Raw genomic sequence first — 21,769 nt, 5'->3', positions numbered from 1 at the left:
AAACTATTTCTCAGGGTCCCAAAGGGGTCAAGGCTTCCACCGCAAAAAACCCTGTTCCCTCTGATAGGGATTCTAGAGCACTGGACAGATGGGAGAAAAAGGTTTACACCTCTGCTACTTTAGCTGTAAGGGTTTTAAACTGCCAGTTTCACATGCTTAAATATCAACAATACCTAATGTCTTTGCTAAAACAGAAAATGCTTACAAGCTCTGAATGTTCTGAAAACAAGGAAATGCAGGATTTATTGCATGCAGCTGAACAAGTGGGAAGGCATACCTTGCAGTGTGGTTTTGATTCATTAGAGGCTACTTGCAGAGCTGCAGTTATAGGTTCTGTCATTCAAAGGCATGCTTGGTTAAAAGAACAGAGTTTACCTGATCATGTTAAAGCAAAATTATTGGATGCTCCATTACAGCATGATACTTTGTTTGGTGTTAAGGCAGAAGAGGTGTTAAAGAAAATGGAGGATAAAGCAAAATCAATGCAGACAGTAAAGGATTTCTTACAGGTTCAGCCACCTAGATTTAGCAGGAACTGGCCTTCTAAAAATTGGTCCTTTCCAGTGTCAGACAGGTCACAAAGAGGCAGATACAGACGCCCAAGAGGCAGATCTCAGCCCCAGGGCTCATACAGACCTAAATAATGGGGTGCTTCAGCCCCCAAAGGCAGAGAAGACACATCACAACCTTATAGGAAACAGTCCCAATGACTTTCATCTACATATGCCAAGCACTTACCTTTTGGTAGCCCCCTTAGGGGGAAAACTAGCACTTTTCTCACAAAATTGGCACATGATCACCCAGGACAAATGGGTACTGAATATTATTTCTCAGGGTTACAGGTTACACTTTCACACCCTACCAAGGTCAAAAGTTATGCCAGACCTACCACACAATCAATGGGCAGAGGCACAAAAACAAATTTCTGCTCTCATGGACATGAGGGCTATTCAAAAAGTACCTCAACAAGAGCAGGGGCAAGGATTTTACTCAAGACTTTTCTTGGTACCCAGAAAGGACAAAGCCTGGAGACCAATACTTGACCTGTCTATTCTAAATACCTTCCTGGATGTTCCAAAATTCAAAATGTTGACACTGCAACAACTTCTACCCATGCTGGGCAAGAAGGCTTGGCTAGTTACTTTGGCCCTGAAAGAGGCATACCTGCATGTCCCAATCAGACAATCTTGCAGAAGATACCTCAGATTCATAGCTGGTTCAATGCATTACCAATTCTCTGCACTGCCTTTGGCTTATCTACTGCGCCCAGGGTCTTCACAAAATGCCTGGCACCAGTAATTGCATTTTGCAGACAAAAAGGAAATCAAATATATCCCTACTTGGCCGACTGCCTTATTCAAGCAGAGAGCAAGGACATTCTACTAAAACATCTGACGTTTGTAAAAAGATTACTAATTTGCCTAGGGTACACAGTAAACGAAAAGAAATCAAAACTAGTGCCCTCTCAAGAGATAATATTCCTGGGTGCAAGCTTAAATACAACTGCCCAGATGGCTTATCTCACGCCAGACAAGCAAAGGCAACTGACTCATTACTTTCAAATGATGGCAACAAAGACCCAGCTACCTGCAAGAAAAATTCTGCAGGCTTTGGGCTTCATGGCATCCTGCATCCTGCTAATTCCATATGGAAGACTGCATATGAGGAAGCTACAATGGTATCTAAAAAGTGTTTGGACTCAACATTGCCACAGTCTGGAAACAATAATAACTCTCATTCCCTGTCTGCAACAGGAGTTTTGATGGTGGGCACTGGCCTGTCACCACAACAAGGGACAGCCTTTCACTTTACCCACAGCCAGGCAGACACTAACAACAGATGCATCGGATTATGCCTGGGGGGCACGCATGGCAGGAAAATGTATTCAGGGCATGTGGCCCGTGGACCAAATGCATCTTCACATCAATCAAAAAGAGATGCTAGTTGTACAGAATGCCCTGACAGCCTTCAAGGATCTACTACAGCCAGGACAACTATTGCTAAAGACGGACAATACTACAGTTATGTGGTACATAAACAAGCAAGGGGGCACACATTCCTACCCCCTCTGCAGGCAAGCCATGACTTTGTGGAACACAGCACTGACCTATCAAGTACATCTGCAGGCATTATTCCTGCCAGGAAAGAAAAATACTCTGGCAGACAAACTAAGCAGAAACCTCATGGACCATAATGAGTGGAAACTAGATCCACAAGTCTTCAGCATGATAACACGGAAATGGGGATGCCCAGACATAGATCTATTTGCCTCCCCTTACAACTGCCAGCTACAGAGATTTTGCACTCACAAGCATGGAAAGTGGATGCTCTATCATTCAGCTGGAAAACCCTAACTGTTTATGCCTTTCCACCACTGTCTCTCCTCCCCAAGGTACTCCTAAAAGTCAGACAAGAGAAGCCAAAAATGATTCTGATTGCCCCAGACTGACCACGCCAGCACTGGTACCCAATCCTAAAGAGCTTGTCTCAAGGCCCAGCCTGGACGTTACCTCAAATTCCTCATCTTCTGACTCAACAAAACAATCAGATCCTGCACAGCCAACTCAGAACTTTAAATCTGGCTGCATGGCATATAATATAGCCACTCAGAACACACCTCTCTCTAAAGCTGTTATGGGTGTCATTTTGGAAGCCAGGAGGCCCAGCACCAGGAAATCTTATGCAGAAAAATGAAAGAGATTCTGTGCTTGGAATCAGGCACAAGGACTTGAACCACTTGTTCCAAATATTCCTCAGATTTTACAATACCTAACTGAGATGCTGGACAAAGGCCTATCCTTCTCATCAATTAAGATCCATGCCTCTGCCATTTCAGCTCATTACAATATGGAACCTCCTATTTTCTCACATCCACTGCTAAGACAGTACCTCAGAGGGGCAAAAAACATAAGACCCCCAAGGAGAGCACCGATACCGACATGAGACCTCAACTTTGTCTTGGAAAAGCTCACACTGCCTCCTTTTGAGCCAGCCAATACAGTAGAGATAAAATTCTTATCATGGATAACTGCTCTGCTCCTAGCAAAACCTTCAGCAAGAAGAGTCTCAGAGTTACAGGCATTAATGGCAGTGGAACCTTTTATCATTTTTCATCCAGACAGGGTTTCTCTAAGAACAAACCCAACATTTATGCCAAAGGTAGTATCCAGTGTGGCTCTTAACCAAACCATTCATTTGCCAATATTTTATCCAAATCCCCAGAATAAAGGGGAGAGACTTCTGCACTCTTTGGACATACACAGGCAGCTACACTTCTACTTGGGGAAAACAAAAGCTTTCAGAAAAACTGAGCAACTGTTTGTAGCATATGCTGCAGGATCACAATGAAAGGCTATCTCAAAGCAGACTATTTCAAAATGGATAGGACACTGTATTCGTTTCTGCTATGCACAGCATGGCAAATCAGTGCCTAAGAATATTAGGCCACATTCTACCAGGACAGCAGCCACTTCAGCAGCCTTTCTCAGAGGAGTACCAACCAAGGAAATATTGGAGGCTGCAACTTGGAGTTCAGTGCACACTTTTACCAAGCATTATCACTTGCCTCTTTACTCTAAATCCAGAGCAGGCTTTGCCACTGCAGTCCTGCAGGGCCTCATAGCCTCTCCTAATCCTATTTATACCCAGCCGCCCTACCTCAGCTTTGGGATCCAACCCAAGTGTAATGACTGTAACAGTGAAACACGATGAACATAGTACAGTTGTGTACCTACCATAAATGTAGATGTTCGAGTGTATTCACTGTTGCAGTCCAGGTTACCCACCCACCATCCCCCTTTCTTTGCTGGGACTTATCTATACTTCTCTATCCTATACAACCTATGTGGTGTATTTGCTTGTAGATAAAGGTATTGTTTATTTTAGTGTATGTTTTTATAAGCAATATGTATTGCCTACCTCCTTGGGGGCACCTGACATCTGGGGCAAGAAAAACTGAAGAAAATGGTGTCGGCTGCATCTTATATACCCCTGGTGCTCTGACATCAGGGAAGAGGCGACAGCAGCCGACGCTGGACCAAGACTTTGGAATTCAGGCTGACTGCGGGTAGCCTGCCAGCAGGATAACCCAAGTGTAATGACTGCAACAGTGAATACACTCGAACATCTACATTTATGGTAGGTACACAACTGTACTTTGCCAGGCAGTTTTAGCAATAGCTCGTAAGTTTTGAGGGCTTATAGTTCATCTATTTCTTTTTTTAGCTACCCAGGCTGACTCATTCACATCATAAGCCTTCTCAGCTGATAAGTATATTTTTTGCACTTTTTAACTTTTCAGAGTTGAATAAAACAATAATTGAATTCAGTTCAGAATACATTTTGAATAAATTGCATTTATTTAAACTGCATTTGCCTCACACTGAAGTGTGCTAGCTTGCACTGCACTTGAATTGTTTTTAGTGCTGTTTTAGCTGCTTTTCTGTAAAAAAAAAAATAAAATTCTAAGCTTATTTCCTACATTTCCTGTAACTAGTCTAGTCCAGATACAGATTTGCTGTATCCAGGACTGTATGTAAGCTTCAGAGCTCCCCAAGCCTTTCTGTGTTGGAGGGAAGCCTTCTAGCTTATCAGTGGGAGTGGTAAGCACTAGGTAGCCTATCTACCACAAGAGGAAGGTTTCTGGTCTAGAAATTTTTTCCATCTCTTTCAACTTCTGGTTTAAAAGCCCGCATTTGCACTTGTTTCCCACCTTTCCTGTAACTAGTCTAGTCCAAATACATATTTGCTCTATCTAAGACTGTTTGTAAGCTTCTGAAGCCCCACAAGCCTTCCTGTGTTGGAGGGAAGCCTTCTAGCTTATCAGTGAGAGTGGTAAGCAATAGGTAGCCTATCTACCACAAGAGGAGTGGTTTCTGGCCCAGAAATTGTACTTTATTGGCCGTTTGGGCAGTTTTTCAATTTCTTTCAACTTTCTAGTTTAAAATCCAGTGTTTGCTCTTTTCCCACCCTTCCTGTAACTAGTCTAGTCCAGATACAGATTTGCTGTATCCAGGAGTGTATGTAAGCTTCTGAGCCCCCCAAACCTTTCTGTGTTGGAAGGAAGCCTTCTAGCTTATCAGTGAGAGTAGTAGGCATTAGGTAGCCTTTCTACCACAAGAGGAGTGGTTTCTGGCCCAGAAATTGTAGTTCATTGGCCGTTTGGGCAGTTTTTCCATCTCTTTCAACTTTCTGGTTTAAAAGCCCACATTTGCACTTGCTTCCCACCTCTCCTGTAACTAGTCTAGTCCAGATACAGATTTGCTGTATCCAGGACTGTTTGTAAGTTTTGGAGTGGGGCTAAAGTCTGCTCTTCAATTTATTTCCTTAGATCTGCTAGTTTTCTCCTCTCCTGCATTTTTACTAGCTTATTAGTCTACCACTTTACTAGACTTCTTGTAGCACTTTTGTGTGCTACAATTGCTAGAAGAAGTCTGGTAAAGTGCTAGCTTATTAGTCTAGCACTTTACCAGACTTCTTGTAGCAACTGTAGCACACAAAGGTGCTACCAGCACTGAACATTCTACAAGGAAACAGCCCCAGTACTTATTATTAATGCCCACCCCTCCAGGCATGTCTAAAGGTCAGTTCCTTGTGCTTTCTCCTATTAACCTGATGAAATTGGGCATCCTGAGTGAATGTAGCAACTGCCTTATGTACACTGACAACCCTCTCCTCTTACCTCCTGACACTCAGACTTGCAAGAGATGCACTTATATATCCAAATTGGAAGCCACGCACTCTATAGCTGGTCAGGAGGAGAAGGTCAACACTTGCACCACACCACATGGAACACATAGCCTTCCAGAACACACACCAGCACTGCCTTCACATAAAAACACAAACCACACAGCCACTTTCATGGAGGCTCTCAATAAAAATCTGTCCAAACAGCAGAGACCGCCAAGGTAGAAACGTACTCGATCACCACAACACAACACTAATCATGAGACACATAACTCTCCTAAATAGTGTGCCACTCAACCAAAGCCCCTAAGGCAAAACAGCATGCCCAACACACAGGTCATAGGTGACTCAATAGTGAGGCACACTGATGTCCCACTTACTAGGTTGAATAAGGAGAAAGTAATGGTCAGCTGCCTGTCAGGCACCAGGATCCACCACATAACGCATGCACTCAGGTCCCTCAACAACAGGTACAAATATGACTCTGTCATTGTACATGTGGGTGTGAATGACCTGAGACATACCTCCCTGGACAACATGAAAGGTGACATGGAGGAGCTCTTGGATTATGTACCCAGGCGGGTATGACCCTAGCCCTGAGCAGCATCCTACCATCACCCAAAATGATACCACAGTACAAGCAGAAAATGATTGATTTCAACAATTGGCTAAGTTTCTAGTGTAATTCTAAGGGGATCCAGTATCTGTCTGCCTGGGATGACATGATTGACAGGCCTCAATGCTTTTCCAGAGATGGCCTGCATCTGTCACCCCTGGGACTCCAGATACTGGCCAAGGCTCTTGCCACCCCTATAGTGCCTTTTTTAGATGGTGTTCCAAAGACCAAACTACCAGTGTAACAGCTACAAACAAATGCAATCTGAGGTTCATGCTGCTAAATGCTAGAAGTCTAAATCTCAAAATGCACTCACTTGAAGCACTCCTTAAAATGGAGAACATCGACATTTGTGCCATAACAGAGACCTGGTTCAAGGCAGCAGAAAGCACCCCTGCACTACCAAGCTGTAACTCATTCCACACCTTTCAGCTCCAGAACTTGGACCAAAGATCCAAAGGCAGTGGTGTTTCCATTTTCATAAAGGATGCTCAGACCTCCAGACTGGTAGCCCAACATAACGCATCTGAGATACTTCGGGTGCAGCTAACATTGGGTAAGACAGAGATTCAGGCCGTCTCCTGATATAGGTCCTCAACCATGTACCAAGACTCACACTCCACGTTCCTAAGCACACTGGAGAATATTAGGGTCCAACCTAACACTCTCATACTGGGTAACCTCAAATACCTCTCCATTAACTGGGAAAACTACTCATGTACCAACACACTTGCCCAACTTTTCCTGGAATTAATTAATTCCAATGCCCTGGACCAGCTTGTTCTTACCCCCACTAGAGGTAGCAACATCCTTGACGTGGTCATTACTAACATGGGCAACCATTGCTCTACACTAATAGTCAACTACTCCTTGGTTAAATCCGACCACAAGCTAATCACCTTTGAAATCCACCTCCCTCCAACCCCCCACCCTCCTGCAAAGGTAACCACCATGAAAAACTTCTCCAAAGCTAACTTTGAGCGCCTAAAAACAGAGGTGGCTTACTTCACGGCACCCATGCAAATGGAGAATAGCTGCATGACCACCAAATCGTACACCACTGTTGTCCTGTCTGTTTTAGATGTATTCTTATATTTATAGTTATTACTCTAAGACATAAACAAATGTGCTGTTTTCTATTGTATAATGTGTAAATGTGAAACTTTTCTCCCTGGGCTTCCAATAAAGAGGGGTGTTGCGTGGCTCATTTACATTATCCCAGTAAACAAATGCCAATAAATAAATAAATGATTTGTTGCCTAGTTTCATATAATCCAGTGTGCTCACTTCAAAACTTTGGCCTTGTAACTGGCAGCTATCCTTTCCCATTCCATCCTTTCTCCTTTTTTTTTTAAACAAGAAATATTTTTATTAAATTTTTACATATGACATAGACAAACATACATGTATGTAAATAAAAACAAACCATATTGATATAATTTTAGTTGCAAACATTATACATCACAAACCATATTGACATAATTTTACTTACAAACATACATCATTTATAATCTATCCAGTCATTGTCAGTCAGACATTACATAGTTCATTCAAATCCTGCCTTCTTTTAAACTTCTTTCCTCCTCTGTATGTGTTGTCCCCACAATTCCATTTTTTCTGTGTAATTTGTTCCTGCCATTTTCTAAAGATCCCAGTTATAGTTGTTTTATCTCTGGTACTATATTCTTTATTTCTAGTTCAGTTGGTTTGGACTTTGATTTCAATTTTCTAGTAAGGCATTTTTGTCAGAGACCATCATTAGACTCAGGAAGGCTTTACTGTTTCTAGGCAATTCCAATTCTGTGTCTGTATCATAGCTGAAAAGCATTTCCTTAGTTACATCAGTTTTCTCACCCAGTATATCTGAAAGAGTAGTCTGCAGAGAATCTTTAAACTGTGCCAACTCATTCCACCCCCAGAAAATATGTTCTCATGTACCTTTTACATCCCCATCACACCTCCAACATTTCCTGTCTACCTGAGGAAAAATTCTTTGGAGTTTACTTGGGGTATAAAAATACCTATATAAACAATGTGATGTCCCTGTTCTGGGCCTGTGATCAAGAAGCCCCAAACCTTACCACTGACACCGGTGGAGAATGTTCAGTGTGAGAAAAATAGACACACACAGTATTTTCAGATGTGGCTATCTGCACTGAGTACACTTTCCCTTAAGAGCACACAGGGAACTCGCCCTCCAATCCTGGGGTTGGACTTTCTCTCCAGGCCACAAATAAGACTCCTCACTGACTGCTACAGTGCTGAGTCATTAGCTGAGTGTTCCAAGCCAAGTCTTCCACCACCCTCTCTGTGAAATCAGTGCTCTCAGTGTTCCTTTTCAAAGAAGCTGTCTCACACACACACACACACACACACACACACACACACACACACACACACACACTCTTTGAGATTTGGTTTTCACACACACAAACCCACCTGAGAAAGGCTGCCACAGCTTACCTGCTCTACCACCTCCACCCAGGCTATAAGGTAGATTTCCTGCCACCAGAACACCTGAAGCCAGCTACTTTAAGGTTCTTACCAGGGTACCTAATTACACTTAATAAAATTAATACTTATGTAAATGGTAATGTTTAACCAAGCAGCAAGACTTTCAGGAATGTAGAACCACAGTGCCACTAAATAAATGTAAGTACTCTCAAAGGTTAAATATTTTCTAAAAGATCAGCCACAATGGAAGGTTTTGATATATTTAATAATAAATAATAATAATAAAAAAAAAACATGAACATATTGAATATCTAGTTACAATAAACACCAGGGTTTCAGTCACAGGAAATATAAAAAATAACACAGATGGAAAGACTCATACATATAGTGAAAAAACAACATTTAGCTACTCTTCCTGTATTTTCCCAACTGACTGAAGAATTACTCTTCTCTAGTTACTTAACTAAAGCAAGGTAACATGAAGTGGATGAATGTCTTGTCAGGTCCCAAAAACAGAGTGCACTCCCTACATCTCTCACTAATATTCAAATACAATTTCAGTGCTGGCTGCATAATGACATCACATCTGGTCACCTGACTCTGTGGTTCCCACACTACCCCCTCACTAGAAAATGAGGCAGGATTTGGCACTGATGTGTCACAATACACACATAGAGCTTTAGCTAAGGTTTATTACAGCACATGGAAACTGTAAAACAATTCCAACACTTCCACCCTTCCTGCAAAACTAACAGGCCATTCCCTGGTTGCATTCAGACCTGTGAGATAAAATCTTTATGGCTGTAACCAAGTAATTTAATTTCAGGCTATTTTTTAAGGTTAGCTGAGCTGAGCTTAACCACTTCCCTTCCAGCATCCTATGTTAAAATATGTACATTTCATCAGTTACAATACAGTCAGACATATATGTATCTTTCTTTTCTGTCCAGTAGGACCCACTGTTGATACATTTTTAACACAAGCATCTGTACAAATCAGTTCGATATTCAAACAACATATAATTTTACAAAACTCCAGCTGTCTATGGTGGTATATGTTACAAATGCACTTCCCTACTCCCCCTGACACAGGTGACACTACCTCACATCATCACAAACACTTCCAAACAAAGATCCTAAATATTCTAGAATGTATTGCTTTTTCGGAAGACATACATATATCCCCCCATTGTTTCTTTGTGAATTGCTTATCCAGTCCCTCTTCCCAATCCTTTCTAACCTCCTATGATTGAATCTTATATTTATCATGCAATACTTTGTATGTTCTACTAATTATTCATTTTTAGCATCCACTTCTGTTCTAGAGTCTACTATTACAACTCTACCAGTGCTGGTCTTTCACTTAGGATCTTCCTATTTCTTTCTCTTTGCCTATACTCTGTCAGTCCTTGATAGGGAAAGCAATCTCTAGCCTGCAGTCCAGATAAATTCTTGGCCACTTCCCGTTCTATTACCTTTCCCTCTCTAATTATTTGCTCCCAATGCCTTGGTTCTTTTTTTCAGTTTTCTCCAATAAATTCCAGCCCCCTCTTGCCTGTTGTCTGTAATCCTAAATGCAGTAATCCCTATTGGCAGACTGTCTTTTCTTCATTCCCATGTTGGCTTACTTCTTAAAATACTTTCTGCTACTTTATGAATATAATATTCTGTATGATTATTGTTATTCTCCTTAGTGGTCTGCATCCAAAATCCCAGTCTATACTTGTTTCTTGACCTTTTCCCCTGTTTCACCATCATCCATTTCCAGTTTGAATTATAGGTTTATGCTTTTGCTATTTATAGGAGCCTTAGCTGTGTAGGTATGAAGTACTCCTTCAAATCAAGTAACGTCAAACTGCCTTGTTCTATTAGAAGAATCAGCTTATCCCACTTGACTCAGGACATCATCTCCTCCCAGATAAAATCCTTCAGCTCTTTATTAATTGCTATCCACAACTTCTCTGGTTGATAAAAATGCGCCTGACCTGTGTATAAAACTAAAGGGACTAAAAACATTTTAACTGCTTGTTTCTTGCCATCCATATCCATATAACAGTGCTTCCAATGTCTCAGTTTTTGTATTATCTTTTGTTCAGTCTCTTCCCATATAGCCTTAGCTTCCACACTAGAATCCTTTGTAATCTATACTGCTAAGAACTTAATTTTATCATGTCCCCATAAATATGGATATTACTGAAACAAATCATGTGTGGGTATGCTTTCTCCTTCACTGAGTGACTTGCATTGCAGTCTAGTTTTTTGCTAACCTTCATTCATCTCAACAATATGAGTCCTGTTTCCATAGCCCACACTTGCTTATGGACCTCTTAAGTGGGATAGCATCTGTGGCATCACTCAAGTCCAGAAAGGTCATAATCTGATTCACATATTATCAAGACTGTCACCAGTGTAGACACATAGTCATCCAAGCAAATCAGTTGCCATGGTTTTCATATACAAGAATAACATGATTTTAATTTTATTGTTGCCACTGGAATGAGTAGGTACCTGTCTGTCAAATATTTAAGAGTACGTGATTAAATATGTTCTTTGGCAAAGAAACCTGAGGGTGGCTACCTGTGGATGTACAAGAAGGACAAGATTGTGTTGCTGAGGGCAACTGCTGTTAAGTTACTGTTCATAGATTTATGTTTGATCTTTAAAGCTAATGGTTAGCATTCCAAAAGTATTCTTTAAAGAAGCGTTGTATCTGTCTCATCTAGCATCTGTTCCCATTCCCTGATCCAGCAACCATCATCTCCAAGTTGAGAAGAAAAAAAAGCCCGTTCACCATGATCTATCCGGTACTCATCACCTAAGAAGGAAGCCAGATGTGTTCTACATGATCTGCTGCACCCCAAGCTCAAAGTCAAGGAGCAAAAAAAAAATGTTTTTTTCTGTTTCAGGACTAAAATAAAACAAGCAGCTTACTATAACTTCTACCTCACATGAAACACTGAAGCTCTTCAAACTTTACTGTAAAAGCAGTTCTGGCAATATCAGAAGTGCTACTGTGTAAATGAATGCCGGTACTGCACTACGAACTGACCAACATCTGTCAGTTTTATCCCCGCTCCTAGGGCAGCTGCCCCCCTCACCCCAGCCTAGTTACATATCTGCTTTTAAATATATTCTCTGGAACTGATTTGCAATTGTAGCTTTAAAGAAATTCTCTGGAATTGATTTGCTGTTGTAACATCTTCTAAATTTTTTTTCTATTTATGAACATTGTGTATTCCAAAATATTGCTTGTAGTTGCAACTTGTAACTGCTAGTACCTTACAGATAATGTCAGTGGAATTGAGTTAACCATCCTTAAGCTTCATATATAATATTAGTGGCCCACAATCAATCTTCTTTTGTAAGATTTATAAATATAACAGCTTAATGATTTCTCCCCTTTTTTGATGCATGATAGGCAAGATGTCAAAACTAGATTATTTTTTCAAATATGTGTGCGAGTGTGTGAGCACGTACATGTTTGTGTGTGTGTGTGTGTGTGTGTGTGTGTGTGTGTGTGTGTGTGTGTGTGTGTGTGTGTGTCTGTCTGTCTGTCTGTCTGTCTGTCTGTGTGTCTGTCTGTGTGTGTATGCATGCATGTGTGCATGTGTTTCTGTGTCCATGTGCATGTAAATGTAGAAAATAAATCCCATTATAGAGTGAGCTTGTTACAAACTGCCATTGTTCTGTTACTTACATGTTCATTAGTCATGAAGGGTGCTGGTTTGAAAGCATCAGAACCTGATGTCTTGTGCTCATCTACGTATCAGGAGCTGGGTGGACAGTTACATGACAGGTTATCTTCACTACTTCAGCAGTCTGTCACTACACTGCCATCTTGGCACTGTCTCCTAAGTGAGAGACTGGTTGTAGCTATGCACTTATGTTCCAGTTGCTCCACAAAACACTTCATTGTACATTAATTCATGGTGTCTTAGCTCTGTAACATTTACTTTGTAAAGTGCTGCATATGTAAATCACTGTTTAATGTGTGCATTTCCCTTCACAGGCAAACGTGTGGATGTCACACTGCAATGATTACCTGAAACAACTGAATGCAGACAGCGGAAGACCGGTATTTTCACCAACTGTTCTCCTTTGCCTTAAAGGATACCATGAGGAAGCTACAAAGGTTTCTGCAGAAAACTTTTACAAAGTGAATGCACTGGTGTCCAGTCTTGGGAGTGACAAAGAGATGAAAAAGTGGAACATCTTATGGCTGAAGTGTCAGCAAACTCGTCACCATTTAGAAGAGACACTCTCTGAGGCAATTAAGGCTTCTAAAAACATTCCAGCTTCAGATAAATCTCCTGAGAAAAACAATCAAAGGACCAATACTGAACCTGATATTTTGACATCAGAGTCTCTTGGGTCATCCTTGTATTTAGATGTGTCTAGAAAAAATCATAGTACTGTATCCTCTCATCCAGTGTCAATGAGTTCAGAGTCTGAGCTAAATTCTTCATTACACTCTGAAGACGTTTGCCAAAATGAAGATGTGTTTACCTTATTCAGTCCTTCACTGTTACAGGCATCTCCCCCAACACGAGGCAGGCTTCAGAGGAGTGCCTCTGTTTTTGAGGACACAGACAGCATTTGTACACTGGGCTCAGCTTCTTGCCACTCAGAACCTATTTGTTCTTCAGAAACTGTCACACTGAGTTCAGCTTCCTGCCATTCAGAACCCAGTTGTTCACCAGCAACTGCCCGTCACCGAAAGCATCCACTGAAAAAAATAATGAAGAAAACACAGAGTTTTGAATTGTCACATCGCGAAGGAATGCACAGTGAGGGTCACCGCCAAGGTTATACTGGAGTTCATATAAAAGGACTTGAGGTTGCTAGTAATGTGTCAGCTGAGAAGAACAGAGTCCAAAGAGTGGATGTTAAAAGCCCTGTTTTGGTTAGAACCCGTAGTTTGTCTACCCCATGTCAAACGCACCGCTCAAAGAGTGAAGAGAAATGGCATGGCAGGTAAATCTTTTTTTTATTTTCAGTTTGTTGCCACAAGAAACAAAATACAAGTTAAACTGATTTGACATCTACATAGAGGAATACCATGTAAAATGAGAAAAAAAAATAAAACTACATTTTCTGAAAAGAAAGCTTGTATATTCCCACAACTCAGTGAGAGGATAGGAACAGTTATATCTTGGTGATAAGGGAAAGGACAGTCTGTTTTATCCTTTTTGCTCTTTCACTCTAACAGGAAAATGGTAGTACAAACAAATATCTCTTTCTGGGTCTTTAATTTTAAGTTATTTCCTTCATACAGCTGCCAGTCTCATTCTATTCATTAGTTTTGACACATTTCCATAGTAGCAGCAGAACCTGGTAGAACCATACTGACAAATAAAGTAGCAAAACATATTTTTAAGTGCATGATAAAACTTGCGCTCTCTATTTTTATGCAATCCAATCTTTCTAGAGTGTGGACACAGCGTGTTTCTGTGTTTATGTTAAGAAAGACCAATAATTAGTAATAATATTTAAGATTATATTTATGTACAACAATGTGTCTTTGAATAAATAAACATTTGCATTTAGGCAGGCATGTTTTGAATATTTTTTCTTCTTAACGGAGTCCTGCAATATAACTGAAGTACTTGTTTTGACATTTAGCAGTCTAAAGTAACACTCACACGTGTGCATGCCCCTTTACTGCAGATGAAGCTAATGGTCATCACTATGTTCATGCTTATTTCTGTGATATTGCTAATTGTCTAATGATCATCACTACTTTAATTTTTATTTCTGTGATATTGCTGATTGCGTAATGATCACTACTTTCGTGTTTATTTCTGTGATATTGCTGGTTGCGTGGCATTTGACTCCTCCTAAGTACCAGATGTGTGACTTACCTTGCATTCTGCAGCAGGACTATGTAGGTGGTTCCTCATGTTAGTTGATACTAAAGTGTTTCTAAATGTATGTAATAGCAGGGAGAGACAAATTAAATTCTACTGTGTATCTCACTATGTTTGGCATATAATACACTGCAAGAATCTGGAGTTAGGAACTTTTATCTCACCGATCAATCTTACCTCACCATCTATTCTTTGATTAGGTATTTTTTGCTGAGGACCATAAGTGGTTCAGCAATTACCTAACAGTCACAGGTTCATAGGACATACCTCAGTAATTGTGGAATTACCAAGTCGAGAACAATTTAAGATGGACTTTTACAACATAAACAGACACCGATTTCAGTAAAGTGCAACATAGTTTACTTCAAGAAGCTAGCAGCAAGACTCAATTACATTACTTCTTCCCATGCTTAAGAATCTCATGTCTTTTTCTCTAAGCATTCTGCCACCACCCATTTGCTCCCCATAAGTCAGGATCTGGACCATCTACTTTTTCTCAATTAATTTCTTTCTTGGCAGTCAGCAGGAATAGAGTAAGAGTTTAAACTTTGTTTGTTCCAGCATTGTTTCTATTTATAGGAGTTTCCTTAAACCCATCGAAGTAGCAACTTTACAAATGAAAAAAAAAATTGGTACAGCTGATCGAAAATCAGCTGATCGCATGTGCCAGCTTTTTTGTGAGATCACTGTACAGTAAAGCAAGGGGAGTGGGGCAGATTTTGTTTTTTTTTAATCTTTATGAATCAATGTAAAATATGTTTGAATCTATGCGATTTAAATTGTTTTAGTGCTATGACAGGTGTCTGAAGTTTTGATACTTGTAACTTCTGTCATAAACTTATATCTATGTATCTATGTGTGTATGTATATATATATATATATATATATATATATATATATATATATATATACTTTGCATTTTTTCTTGTTTTTGTACACCAAGGCTTCTGCTCTGCTGAATGACAGACACACTAGAAGTCTTCTTTGTTTAGGACTAGAATATGACTGCATGTTTTCTTTATGCTATAGTTTTAATATGGCCACAAAACCAATTAAGTGCCCTACAAAATTCTGCTGCTGGTCAAGTTCCTCCATTGAAAATGGGCTGTTGATCAGATGGACTGCATCATTTAACAAATGGAATTAACAAATTAATGAATAAATAAATAAATACTGAACGGCATCAAAAAGGTTCAAGGTGAAGGAGTACACATGCAGGATAAACCAAAAGACAGAAGCACAGTGTAATAGATAAATATTTGGGAGAACCTTCTATCTTTTATATATGAAGCCTTTTGCTAGAGTGATGCCCCCCCCCCCCCACACTATTCATGTCGGTCTCTAGTGGTCCCACAAATAACCTTACTTCCATGGATAGCACTGGAGTTCCTTCCCTCATTGTTCCTGCACATATCATTAAACAATTTCCTCTTTCTGTAATTTGGGGTTCCAGGGATTTGCCCTCTACGTCAATCACCAGTAATCCTAACCTCATATGTCCATAGCCTCCATGTAAACAACACCATTGGCTGAACTGGTATTACCCTCTCTGGTTTGCAGAATTGCCCATAATGTCATCCCCACAAAGACAGTGGAACACATATCTGATGCAATACCTTTTATTGGACCAACACAAGTTTTGCAATTACTTAAGCTTCTGGACTAGTAGTAGCCCTTTGTCAGGAGTTATTAAATAACTCATATTAGAAACAGTGCTTAAATATCCATTTGAACCAAGGAAGTAAAGTACATAATTTCTAATTGACTAGAAAAAGATGCATGAAAATGCCACTGTGGAGAAGAAATGTGCAGTTTGGATTTTTAGTACGACAAGTACACTACTGAGACAGACACTGTGTGTGTGTGTGTGTGTGTGTGTGTGTGTGTGTGTGTGTGTGTGTGTGTGTGTGTGTGTGTGTGTGTGTGTGAAACCTTCAAAGACAGTGTCATGCCCTGGCCATTAGCAGAGAAAGAAACTACTCTAGAGACTGCTCTGACACTTTATGAGAAAATAAATCACAGTAAAAGAGATGTTAGGGAGAGTAGATAAATTCAGGGAAGGAAAACAAAAAGTTAGAATTCGTAATTTGTTAGTCTGTATAAACAAGCAATCTTTGTGAGATAGATGTTTTGGTTAATCAAAAATGTTGATCAGCAATGCAGCCCAATTCATGGCGAAGTGATGTGTTATGATAAAGGCACTGACTACAAGAGAAGATATTGTTTGAGAATATATGGATGATGTGTACAGTGAGTGCACTATACATGATGTGGTTTAACAAACTCAAAAAACTGCTGGCAGTCAGTGGTCTGAACATATAGTGTCTAAGAGCACCAAAAGATTCTCTTTCTCTGAAACTATTTCCAGAATGAATATTTTTGTTTTCTGTGGGAAAACTGTGAGGTTTCTCAATGCCTCAGAAAATATTATGGCTTGTTACAATGGAATATCTAGAACCTTGACCTTTTCCTCCAGTTCTGTCTGACTTGCAGTTTCTCTGACAGTCATTCAGCTACCACTAAAAATCAAACAGATTATGTAAAGTTCCTCAGTCCTTTAAGTTTCTGTACACTAATCCCAGACGTGACCCTGTGGCTGCTAAACATTTTGTTAATACTATTCCCTCTCCTTCTGACAAGAATGAGACATTTTTTGATAAGTTTGAGAAAAAAATGTATTCTACTGCAATTTGAGTTTTAAGAATCGTCATTTGTCAGGTTCATACTTTGAAATTTATCCTGGTTAATTGTGAAAGCATGAGAAATGTTTTGACATCAGTTTCTCCTTGTGAGAAGAAGCCTTGGTAATTTGATTTCTTCTGTTTCCAGAGTCACTGCTCATTGTTTGAAATATGCCTATGACTCTGTGGATGCCACTTCCAGGGCTGCTGAAACTAGAACAGTTTTAAAGAGACTTGTCCAACTGCATTCTCAGAATTTCCCAGAGGATGTCAAGATTGGAACTGTGAATTCGCCCTTGGATAGAGATCTAGATTTTGGACCTTGTACCGCAGAAATTGTCAAAATGTGTGATGAGAGAGGAAAGCTGATTTGGAGAACCTTTCATATTTTTCAGACTACTTTCTCTTAAGTTTTCCAAGGGATAATTTGCTCTTTCTCTAACTTTAGCAAAACACACAATACACAGCCCCAGCAAAATGTTGGTAAGCAAACATTTAAAAAGCAGTGGCAGGTAGTTTCAAAAAAGAAAGCAGGCCCTCCTCCAGAAAACAGAACAGTCCATTAAATCTAATTGACTATAAGAGGGAATTCCACTCCACCCTGGCAGACATTTAATCTTTCCAAAACGTTTGCTGTTGCATATATCTCTTTGGAACAGTTAGTTGCAGACATATGGGTTCTGCATGTGACCCATCAAAGCTACAAATGGCAGTGGGGGGTTATCCCTCCTCTTAAGCAGATGTGTCCTCATCCTCCAGGCCAAACTCTTTTTTTTATCCCTGTCTTGCAGCACATGTTCTCTTAGGGGGTAATAGAAGCTGTTCCTCATCCTCTTTAAGGAAAATGATTTTATTCAAGAATATTTCTGAAGCCAAATAAAGAAGATTTTTTGGAGATCAGCTCTGAACCTTTCCTTCCTGAACCAGTTTGTAATGGTGCCCAAGTTCAAAATGCTGTCACTTCAAAACTTACTATCCCATCTTCCTCATTTAAGTTTTGTAGTAACCTTAGATTTAAAAAATGTATATCGTCACATTCTATTCATTCAGAGTTCAGGCATTTCTTAAGGTTGTGTGTATCTGGATCACATTTTCAGTTCAATGCCTTAGTATTTGGGCTATGTACTGTTCCAAGAGTGTTCACAAAGGTAATAGAATGGGGAGTGGACAAGAATTTATCTGCAGGGTATCCACATCTTCTTTATTTTGACAACTTACTTTTTATTCGCAGAGTATTTTTCAAAGGGTCAGTAATCTCTCTTTTGAGTAAGGCATCTCCAATACAGGCTGGGATTCCAACAGAACGTTCAGAAAACTTTTCTGACTCCTTCTCACAGGATTGTTTTCTGGGATTCCTGCTGGATACCTCAATACAAACAGATTTTATTCCCAGGGGAAAAAAAAAACAGATCTGTATTTCTATCTATTTTTTTTTTGGGGGGGGGGGCTCCACTAAGACTTCTGTGTCAGCAAAAGAATTCCACAGAATTCTGGTTCTAATGGCGTCTGTGATTCTCATGATACCTCTTGCAAAACTTCACATGAGAAATATACAATTGCATTTGAAATTTTTATGTTTCCAGCATCAACACTTGTTGCCTTTTCAAATTCATAATTTAGGGTTTCCAGATACAGAGATTCCATGGGGAGACACCTAGCTTTTCAAAATCTAGGTCTCCAGTTATCTTTTCCTGTTCCAGCTCAGTCAGTCGCACAAATGCCTCAGACTTTGCTTGGAGACCGGTGTCAAGGGACATAAAAGTGCAGGATCTTTGTGACAAAAAAGACAGACAAAAACACTTCAACATAAATGGTTTGCTATCTTTTATACATTTTCTCAACTTACTGAATCATCTATGTTTCCTGGAACCAACCTCTTTGGGTATCTACAGACAATGCCAGAGTGATGCGGTAAATTAACAAGCAAGGGTGAAATAAATCTTAACCCCTATGGAGACTAACCATGTTAGCATGAGAGATAGCTTTACAGTACAATCTAACTCTACAGGTATCTTACATCCCATCAAAGCAAAATTGTGTGACAGACAAACTGAGCAAGACCAGGACAGACCCTCACTAATGGAAACTGAATCAGGGAGCCTTCCAAGGTGTGACCCATGTGTGGGGAACCTCTGAAATAGATCTTTTTGCCTCCTCTCTAAACAATCAACTTTCACTGATTTCCAGGGTACTTCTGAAGAATTGGAAGGACTCCCTGGAGATCTTTATGGTGACCCCTTTTGGCCCAGGCAACACTGGTTCTTTCTTTTGTAAATGCCTACGGAAAATTACCACAGACTTCCTCATATATTGGATTTATTCACACAAGATCAGGGGTGTTTGATGTATCCTGACCCCAAGCAAATGCACTTGACTGCCTGGATGATATCACCTTAATACCTTTTAGTTACCTTTGTTTTTTTGGAGGATGTATTGCTGCCCAGCCTTTTCAATCTTACACCTCCTTACTCTCCTTTCTTCACTTACTTCTTTACTTCTATCAAATTCTCTTCCTTGACTTTTTTTCTAAATATACCACAAGCCTGTTTTTCCCCCACTTCCTATTACAATTCCTGTTTGTATTAGACTAACTTACCTGGCATTTTTCTACAAGCTATCTAAAATTTCTCTAAATATTAAATGTTGCCATATAACTTGTATCTATTTTTAACCAATGCCTTTATGTTATGTCTGATTTGTTATATTTGTTTTAACTGCAGATGTTTTTTGTTTTATTTTTGAAGATCGTAACATTATTGTTCTTAAAATGTTTTGTAATAAATTGTAGCTTTTCTCCCCAGGCCTCTACTGAAAATGAACTTCTACCAGTTGGATTTTCCCAGTAATCAAATGTCAATAAATAAATAAGTATTAATTGAGGCAAGAAAGCCTGCTGCTAGAAGTCATATATTAGCTAATCGAAAGGTTTTCTAGCTGCTGCTAACAAAAGAATCATCACCTATTGTTTTCACAGTATTTGTGTGAGTTACTGTCCTACTCTTCAGTCAAGGTTCACTTGTCAACCATTGCAGTATTTCTGCCCATGGTTGTGCCTCTTTTAATGCAGTCTCATGTAAAAATGTTATTGAAAGGAGTTCCATATAAGAAGCCCCCCAGAAAACAAGTGGCTTTTCTTTGGGATCACAGTTTTGTGTTAGAAAAACTAATACTTAGACCATCTGAACCAACTAATCAGGCTAACTTGAGGTTCTTGACATGCAAAACAGTCTTACTTATTGCTCTGACCTCTGTAAGTAGAGTATCTCAATTGCAAGTTCCTGTGGTGGATCAATGTTATCTCATTTTTGACAATGATAGACTTTCTTTGAGAGCTAATCCTTCGTTTACACCTAAAGTGGTATCCAAGTTTGCTTTAATCCAAACTATCCATCTCCCTTGTCTTCTTTTCTGAATCCATAAATGAGGGAGAAAGGATACTACATACCTTGGATGTCCCCAGACAACTCGGGTACTCTCTTCACAGAACAAAATCTTTCAGAACTTCTGATTAGTTTCAAAACAGACTATTTCCAAATGATTGTTTCAGGTTATTACGTTTTCTTATTCCCACTACAGCAACACTCTTTTAGGCAGTGTTAAGGCTCATTCTTCCAGGGTCCTGCCTTCAGCTATGGATATTTGGAAAGGTTTCCATTCCAGAAGTATTCTAGGAGCAGCAAGCTGTTCCTCTGTGTAAGCTTTTACAAAAGTCTGTAAACTACATCCCTTCTCTAGGTCTAGGACAGGCTTTTCTAGGACCATTCTCCAGAGGATCCTGGACTCTTGTCCTTCCTCCTCCCAGTTCTCTAAGCTATGGTAATCTACCCATATAGCTTAATCTGCTGCAGCAGTGATCATAATGATGAACATAGTACTTACCATAGCAGTAGATGTTGAAATGATCACCGGCACAGTAGCCACTTCCTCCCTCTACCCCCCCCCCCTATTTTTTTGTATAATTTTTTTTTTTTTTTTTTTTTTTTTGTGTGGATACATTTTTTTTCTTGCATTGTCCTCTTAGGGCAAGAAAGTTGTGAAAGCATGGTGTCCAAACATGAATTTCAGTTAGCTCACCTGAATCTGATTAATTGTTTGGATGCATGGAAGGTACCCTGAAGCTTTAAAAGCTGGCTGGCTGTTATGTCCTATGCAGGATATAACCCATATGGCTTAGGCTACTGCAGCAGTGATCATAAAAAATCTGTACTTATGGGCAGTTTACCTACACAACTGTACATTCCTCCCCTACCCCTTCTGTAGGCAAGTCGTGTTCTTTTGGAAAGGGGCATTAATGAATAGTTTCAGGTTTTCAGCAGTCCACATTCCAGGCATATAGAGTTCTCTAGCTAGCTTTCTCAGCAGGAATTTTCTCTCCAGGATAAGAGGATCCTTTCAAGGAGCAGGTTTTCAAGCAGTGGGGTTTCTCATTAATGGATCTCTTTGCACCTCCAATAGGTATCCAGTTCA

The 21,769-nt window shown here is 39.9% G+C and overlaps 1 protein-coding gene across 4 annotated transcripts in view; it reads left to right on the top strand.

The window, feature by feature from the left end:
• PLEKHG4B (pleckstrin homology and RhoGEF domain containing G4B) overlaps nucleotides 1-21,769 on the top strand; it is a 960,241-nt gene that overhangs the window by 788,174 nt on the left and 150,298 nt on the right. For all 4 annotated transcript variants that reach the window (XM_044065125.1, XM_044065124.1, XM_044065120.1 and 1 more), the window contains exon 14: nucleotides 12,764-13,728. In XM_044065125.1, coding sequence (XP_043921060.1) covers nucleotides 12,764-13,728 — 965 coding nt within the window. The remainder of the gene's footprint in view (nucleotides 1-12,763; nucleotides 13,729-21,769) is intronic.

This window comes from Protopterus annectens, chromosome 3.part0, assembly GCF_019279795.1.
Source record: "Protopterus annectens isolate FY-2018-M chromosome 3.part0, PAN1.0, whole genome shotgun sequence".
NCBI classification, from domain to species: Eukaryota; Metazoa; Chordata; order Ceratodontiformes; family Protopteridae; genus Protopterus; species Protopterus annectens.
This window is presented reverse-complemented; position numbering and strand designations above follow the sequence as displayed.